The sequence below is a fragment of the Candoia aspera genome, chromosome 6 (genome assembly GCF_035149785.1).
Source record: "Candoia aspera isolate rCanAsp1 chromosome 6, rCanAsp1.hap2, whole genome shotgun sequence".
In the NCBI taxonomy this organism is placed as follows: domain Eukaryota; kingdom Metazoa; phylum Chordata; class Lepidosauria; order Squamata; family Boidae; genus Candoia; species Candoia aspera.
The window spans coordinates 36,749,216-36,757,354 of record NC_086158.1 but is presented as its reverse complement, the minus strand read 5'-3'; the positions used below and the strand labels follow the sequence as shown (position 1 = coordinate 36,757,354).

Below are 8,139 nucleotides of genomic sequence, written 5' to 3'. Positions count from 1 at the left end.
AATGACTGTTTGCAGTCAATGAGTAGACAAAGGGACTGTGCCCCTGATCCAGTGCCTGACATCACATAGCTTCCTTGGTGCTGTTCCTGATGTGCACATGTGGAGAATTGACATTTGCAGAGGACAAAGCTTTTCATACAATCTTTTCCTATGGTGATAATTCATTCTGTGGAAAGATATTGGGAACGGTGACCTGAAAACTCACAAGATCATGAGCTGCGCAGCCCATGTTCTCAAGATCCTTCCAATTAAGTGTGACAAGGGCTTGATATCCACTAGTCATTGTACTGAAACTAAATTCGCGTTCAACGTATGAAAGAAGGCAGCACAGAGTTCCTGTCTGAAGATTTTTAATGCTGGCTCAAGTATTTCAAAGGGCAGAAAGATGGTGAGCAAAGAAAGAAAGCTCCATGTACAAAGCTAGTACACCTGCTAACTTCAATAGCCCAGGTATTTCTCAGTTGGTTATGGTTTAGATTACTGGTATTTTTTTTCCCCTGGGAATCAGTGCTGATTGAGGAGGGAGCCAAGTAATCTCTTGCACTTGTTTTCTGCCTCCTCCTTAAACAAAAGATTTCTACCAAGCAAAGCTTTGGTGGGGCTGGACATCTGTCGCTCTTTAGGCACTGTGTATGTGTGTGATCTGGCCATTGATAAGTAGTGACCTGTCAGCCTTGATTGATGGCCTCAAGCCTCTGGTCTCAACCCCTCCTGTGGGAAAAGAGGACCAGCTAAGCAATTTCCTCATTCACATGCTAATAACCTGCTATAAATGCAAGCAGAGCACAGCACTCATGACAGAGAATGCTCCAGAAGGCAAGGGGAGAAGCCAGCTGCTATAGGGCTTTCTCCCTTTTCTCCCCTAAGCCTTAAGGTGGGCACGCAGGACTACAATGACAGCTACAACCCTAGCCAGCGGTGGGCAGAAACTTTCCAACACCAAAGAGGAAAGGAAGGTATGCCATATTTTATAAATAAATTCAATATAAGAAACTTTCCATCTCTGGAGGGACAAAGTGAGGTACTGTATGCTATATTTTTTTCAGTGGCTCTATGGGAGTGTTAAAGATGTCTGCACGTACATGTTTCTTATCTACAGTACAAGTGTTTCTATGCTTTTCCAAGAATGACTTCCTTCTAGTAGGTAATCACTTATCTCTGACCCTTGATAGAAATAAGATCTGTAAGTGCATGCAGCAGGTAGAGAACCCAAGGTGCAAAATGTAATATGTGCAAAAGTGCTGAGCATGGATCAATCTATTTATATATACATATGTATTAAATATACAGTGTAACAGAGCACTTCTTTGGCTGTAGGATCCAATAGAAAAATAGAGCTATATAAAAGCAGATTACATTTATGGACAGTCTTAAAAATAAATGTATATTGTTAGAAAAATGAAAAGCATGGGGGCACTGGCTGACTTGGGTAATCTACCTATTATGATTTTCATCACAATAAGTTAAATCTCTTTAGGGTTAAAAAGGTTGGCTGAGTGAAAGGAATAGCCAAGGAATACAAATTTACTAATAAAATCTGACACTACAATATATGAGATAAAGGGAAAGCAGATTACACATCTGAGTTTTAGAAACTGCACTCACAAACCATTTTCTTGATAATGGAATTATTAGAAATTACAACACTGCAACCCTATGTAGACTGATCTAAGAATATGCAGCACTTACTAAACTTAAGGCTTACTTTGAATATATGCATAGGATTGTACCATCAGTTTGCTTGACTGGATCTATCTAAACCTGCACTAGATATGTGGGTGTGCATAACAGAGAATGTTCTACAATTGTAATTATTTAAATACTGATCACAAAGATTGTCCAACAGTTCCCATATATTTTCTGCTGTTAGGTGATGAAAGAATCTACTTTGGAAACCCATGGCTTTTCCCAGTGAAGGCCTATGTAGATTTGAACTGAGAAGTCCAACAGCTCATAGAATGATCCACAGTGCCATTCCTAATATTCCCCATTAATTATTTCAGTTAAGAAAACCTTTGATTGAAAGAAAACGAAGAGAGAGGATTAATAATTGTTTGGACCAACTCAAGGAAACAGTTGTTGGAGCCTTTCAGCTTGATGTAAGTGTAGAATTTTTCTGCTCCCACTTTTCCCCATGTCCATCTATAATTCATTTTTCAGCAATTTTCAGAGAGGATAGTTGTTAATAATTCTTGTTGTTATTTCATTTTAAAATAGCAATCTAAACTTGAAAAAGCAGATATCTTGGAAATGACAGTAAAACATCTCCAGAATATCCAACACAATAGAAATATAGGTGAGTAGATGTTCTGTACCTGTATACTGGCTGCAGCTACTCCTACTTTGTATATGAAACCCAACTTAATATCTTGGCAAAGTTGTTTAAAGAAATAATGAAGCAGAAATGAGAGAGGGCGGGGGAGGAAACAAGAGATGTATATATTTAGCTTCATATTAATGAGGTTGTACATTCTATAAAATGATGACACAGCATGGAGGTTGTTTGAGAAATGACTGGAGACATAGACACAAATAGTTTGAGTTGACTTTTCTTCAGAGTTTTATTGTGTTCAAGATTCTCAGATACAAACCTCCCTGGCCTTTTCCCCACTGTTCAGGGGGTGCAGTGTGTTCTTCACAGAGGTAATGTCATAATGTTGCCTTACCAACACAGTGCCTGTTACTGTTTTGGCTGGATTAATCATGTGCCATAGCCTTGGCTTCAGGTCTTAATTAACTCTTTCTGGGTCCTTTCAGTTTCTGAACTTTAACATGGGCTGAGGCCCAATCCATGCCTCCTGCTGGGGTCCTTGAATTACTTTCCCCCTCCTGGCTTGGTACAGTGCTCTTGATTTAGGTTGCAACAAGCCTTCTATTTCCCTGGAGCTCTTGGCAGACAGGGTTGCTGCTGAGCTCCAAGGCTCTGGGAGAAAGAACAGCCTCTTCTCTTTCCAGTCCCCTTGGAGTTCTACTCTAAGCTAAAGATGCTGTGTTTGAACTACTTTTCTTACTGTGGCTGTGCAGTGATCAGTGAATTCTCTCCTCCATAAGTATATCTTATACTTCAGTAGCCCATGTTAGAGAGATACCTTTTACTCTATCATACTATATGGTTGTTGTCAGGGTGTTAGCTTTCTTGAGAGATAGACCACAAGGAGAGTCTCCATCCTTATACATTTGTATTGACACTGCCTTCTGTCCTGCATCAGAAGTGGCTACTCTAGAGAGAAAGTTCAGTCAGAGTCAGGTCCCTTAAGAACAGGGCTTTGACATAAGACATCTTAGATCTTCAAAGGCTTTTTGGTACTCTGGCATCTACTAATCTGTTTTGGTCCTTGTCTTCAGGCTGGGTCAGTAACGATATAAGCCTGAGAGGGATAATTGGATTTAATATCCAATTAGCCCTAGTAAAGATTTTATCTCTTTCTTAGCCTAGGGGAATTTCCTACTAGGAACCCTAGGTATTTTGACTCTTGATATCCTAGGCAACACTTAGCCAGTTTTATTCTAAGTGCATGTCATGAGTACTGATGGCGAGCAGGAAGGGGCCTCTATCCAGAGGGGAAAACGCATGCGTAGTACTGAGGAATTAAGCAGCCATTTAAAGAGACACAGATGAGACCCACCTTAATTTTTGGGGTTTATCTGTCTGGGTTTTTCCCACGCTTCTTCAGTTTGTTAGGATTCTGTCTTATGTAGCAGTAATAAACACTAGAGACCTACTCCTCGCCTCAGCGTGATTTCTGACTGTTAGGACAGTGCACCTGTATATAATTTGAATGATTACTTTATCTATGTGCCTTCTTCTCAAGTTAGACTACATATGACTTTATTGGTTTATTACTACAACATATATGCTGCTTCATTTCCAGAGGCTCTGAGTGAGCTTTACTATTATTTTAATATCAATGTACAAGAAACCAAAATCAATTAATACAATTATAATAAAACAATCTGATGTACCACCATTTGGGGTAGCACAATCTTACTTCTTCCAAGATACCTTTCTGGAAAGCCATGTTTAAAAAGGTTTTGTGTTCCAAAAACATAGTTATCAAGGGATAGTCCACATAGCTGGAGCAAGCTGTTCCAAAAGAGGGGTGCTATCAGAGGAAGCCTCATATATTTTTCCCTTGCCAGGATTTTATCCAAAAATCTTTGGAACATGGCAGGCCTTGTGTACTCTGAAGGGCATTTGCTTGAAATGAAATGGCCCTGGAGATAGTGAATGCCATTTTTTCTCTTGTTTTCTTTTCCAATGGTATTTGCCAAAACCTTTTGGTTATAGAAACATGTGGGGTCTTGCTCAGTCTTTCTAGAAAATTGATGTATTGGATAGCTGTTGAATTTAGCAACTAATTTCACTTGTCATATGCCTGCCTGCACAGAACTGAATTTCAGCACTTGGCTTGGATGCCAATATATTCAATCGCTTCTAGGTTCAATTTTTCTCCACCACATCCTGTAGTCTCTCTGGTAGGCAGTAAGGTCTTTGCCAGATTATTCTGTGTCCCCTGTGTCAGTGTCATGTGCCAGCAATGTGGTTGCTCCATGCAACTTGTAAAAGTAGTTTAAAAGTTTGGAATCTGTTTGAAAATGGCTCTGGCATAATGGGCACCCACACCATCAAGTCTTTATCCTGTAGCTCCTTTCTCCTTATTAATTGGTATTCCTTACATGCCTGACAGTGCCTACTGGGATCACTTTCTATTCCCTGTCAGTAAAGTTTATTTAATATATGATAAGGGTGTTCTTTCTCTATCTGAATGTTCCCCAAAAGGGTTTTCATGTGCTACCTGGAGAATTCTTTCCATATATAGGTGCTGCCGGTAGCTGAACTTCCCCTTGCAGAAAAAGATTTTCCTACATTTGGTCCAGAATGTTTTTAATACATTCGTAGATGTATTAAAATAAAAGAATAATTATAATCTTGTTTTCTGATCCATATCATGGCTATTTGCAAATGAAGTTTAGAACAATTCCAATTACATGCCGATATATAATCCAAAACAAGAACTTAAAGTCAGATCAATACCTACTATTGTGGGAAAAGAGCTGGTCCAACAGATTTGAGTTTATATGCATTTAATGATTGAAAGGATCTCTCTTCCTCATTTAGCAGATTCTAAAATGGGTCTTGAAGCTCTGCAAAGGTACAGCACTGGATATATTCAGTGCATGCATGAAGTCCACAACCTCCTCCTGACCTGTGACTGGATGGACAAGACACTTGGAGCACGATTACTGAATCATCTGCTGAAATCCTTGCCCAGATCCAATGAGGAGACTTGCAAGGCAGAGCTGAAGTCAACCACTTCAGCGAACGACAAGGGAAATACAACAGGGTCCAGCCAATCTCAGGATCAGTTCTATCTAACTGAAGTCAAACTGGGATTGAAAAAGTCATTTCAGCCACAACCACCATCACGATGTAGTCAGCATGAGTTACCAACTCCCAGGGAGATCTTGCAACCTCATTTTGCACATAATGGTGTAAACATGGGGTCACTGGATATGTGGAGACCATGGTAAAAATGTCTTTGGGGGAAAATTCTTTCTAATCTTAGACCTTCTTTTATATGTATCTTATAGATATGTCTCTTTAAAACACTTTTTGGAGCAAGTCTGCTCCTGTAGGTGTACTAAAGACCAGGGTACTTCAAGCCGGAGGAAATCTCTATGTAGCCTGCATTGTAGAAGGCTGCTATTATAATGTATTTATTGAATACATCTAAATTATTTTATAGAATCTTCTCTGGGGCTGTTTAGTATATATGACATATAATGTTCCTTTTCATATGGTATTAAAAATTAACACTGGATTAATAAAAATAGAAATACAAGACACCATCATTTGTCTGTGGTTCATGTGGTTCTTTTCTAGACTCTCCTTTACACATACGCCCTTCCCACCCTACCACTTACCCCCCCCCCCACTACAACAATAACAGCATGGAACAAGCAGCATAGCTTATTTCCATTAATCCAGTGAAAATAAATGAAAAAGTTGTTTTGTCTCTGTCGTCTTGTTTTCTCCAGGCAGAATGCTTTAAAGAAAACAAATGGAGGAGCTTCTAAACATTTTTTTTTACCAGTCACTTGAGATAATTCAGTTTTTTAACAGTGTGCAGCACTTGATGTTGCTGACTGTAGAACCTGGGACCTTCAGGACAAAAAAATTGTGAGATCAGGTAGAACTTTACAACATTCAACAGAATAATGAAAATGTATAATACACCTAAAGTAGCCTATGAACATACTGCTCTCTATTTTTATAAACTGTTTTAGTTACGCTATTAACTTATTAATTATTGGAGACATTTAGATTTTTTTAAAGTACATGGTTAAATTTCCTTAGAACGTAAGATTCCTGGAGCCCTAAACACAGTAATATATCTTCCAACGATCCTCTGAGTGAAGGAATCTCTGTATTCCTCTTCACGAAGAGCACATATAGCACAGTATCCCCAATTTCACATCCTTTAGATATTCCTATAATTTCCAACCAGCAGAGCCAACCTGTGGTCTCAACAAGTCTTGCTGGCACCAGATTGGAAAATGGACCCTTTCAACAAACAGCCTGCATACTAATTAATTATCCTCCTCAAAAATGTGAGGCTAATTATACCCACTGAGTTAATGAAGATTTGGAAAAATAAATGGTATCACCATGCATTTTAACACTTGTATTTTTTGTGAAACTCTTTTTCTTTTATCCTGACTTCCTGAAGACTATTACCAATGATAGTGCCAGGATGGCAGGATCAGCAGCTGTCTTTATGAAAAACAAATATGCCTCTGAGCTGGTTGTAATATCAGTATTTAACCACTCTCACTTTTTCAGCAAATTCATTGAAACGTTATGTTGGTACAAGCTCATCATTTGATTGTCTTCCATACAGGCTGATACATAACACTTTACAACCTTGGCACAAAATGCATTTCTTTTAATCTGCACTTCTACTAGTAATGTGCCTATCAAAAATTCAACTGGACATGAAACTCTTTACTAACTTCCATTTTCACATTAAAAAAACTTGATGTTGTTGAATTTCTGTTAATCAAATAGATGGTAAACATAGAAGAGTGCTGTTAGAATATTCATATATTTAAAGTACTTAAATTAAGCACAATCCTAAATTACAAATCTAGGTAGTGCAATCATTTATTGAACAGCATGGATTAGATACTATTTGCTTAATAATGCCATAACTCCAGTTGATCCTATAATCTTACTCCAATTCAGTGATATGTATGAAAAACTGCACTGGGCTGCCTGAGTGGTTTAAACGTATTTGTTTAAAGTCAGCCTTTGCAGAAAATGGTGTTATTTCAAAATAGCAGGAAGCCTGAATCTGATTCCACACACCAAGTCAACATTACCTTATCAGATGAGGAGTGACATGTTCATGCCATTAAGTATACATACCACCCACCTCCCATGGCTTCTGTCTGGCCAGTAAATGCCAACAGAGTTGGTGAACTCAGGGTCCTTTTGATTAAACAGTGGCATCTATTAGGGCCTAGGAAGTGTGCCTTCTATGTATGTCATGGTGCCCGCCCTCTGGAATGAGATCTCCCCTGAAATCCATGTTGTCTGCACCCTGTTAGCATTCAATAAAACCTTGAAGACTTGGTGGTTCTCCCAACCTTGGGTTGGGATGGCTGGGGCCCCTTGTTGGATGTGTTGTTGTTGTTGTTGTTATTTGTATGTCACCTGACTATTGTGAACCACCCAGAGTCAGTTGGATTCAGGCAGTGCCTAAATTTATTTAAATTCATATGAACATACGATTTAAATTGCTGATCATTGTCTCAAGGGAACAGTCAGTCTTCTGTTTGGACCAGGGCTGATTGATTGGTTCTTCTTTCAGTCCATGGTACTAATCATAACTGTCTTGAAATCTCTGTTCAAAGCTGCCTATCTTTTTTCCCTTATCTTTCTCGGCATCTAGTATTCACGGCCATATATTACCCCTGGAAAGACCATTGCTTTAACTATTCTTTGTTGTCATTGAACTATTTTTACCCTACAATGAATTACTTCAAACATAAGTCCTGATTCAGAAGGGCTTGCTCCTAGATAAGTGTACCCAGATTTCAGCCATCATCTGAAAGATCCAGAGTAGCCTTTGCATC

General features: G+C 38.8%; 1 protein-coding gene across 1 annotated transcript; it reads left to right on the top strand.

Moving 5' to 3' along the window:
* The first annotated feature begins 726 nt into the window (after positions 1-726).
* On the top strand, positions 727-5,556 carry LOC134499451 (transcription cofactor HES-6-like). Its single transcript, XM_063306115.1, has 4 exons — positions 727-956; positions 2,004-2,099; positions 2,218-2,296; positions 5,120-5,556. The coding sequence occupies exons 1-4, from the start codon at positions 894-896 to the stop codon at positions 5,530-5,532; spliced, it is 651 nt and encodes a 216-aa protein (XP_063162185.1). The 5' UTR covers positions 727-893; the 3' UTR covers positions 5,533-5,556.
* Positions 5,557-8,139: the final 2,583 nt, after the last annotated feature.

What these genes read in the sequence shown, in the direction of transcription:
- LOC134499451 (XM_063306115.1), top strand. Translation starts at nt 894, where the DNA reads ATGACAGCTACAACCCTAGCCAGCGGTGGGCAGAAACTTTCCAACACC. An exon ending in ACACCAAAGAGGAAAGGAAG is followed by an intron (nt 957 to 2,003) that starts GTATGCCATATT and finishes TAATTATTTCAG; the next exon opens with TTAAGAAAACCTTTGATTGA. An exon ending in TTGGAGCCTTTCAGCTTGAT is followed by an intron (nt 2,100 to 2,217) that starts GTAAGTGTAGAA and finishes ATTTTAAAATAG; the next exon opens with CAATCTAAACTTGAAAAAGC.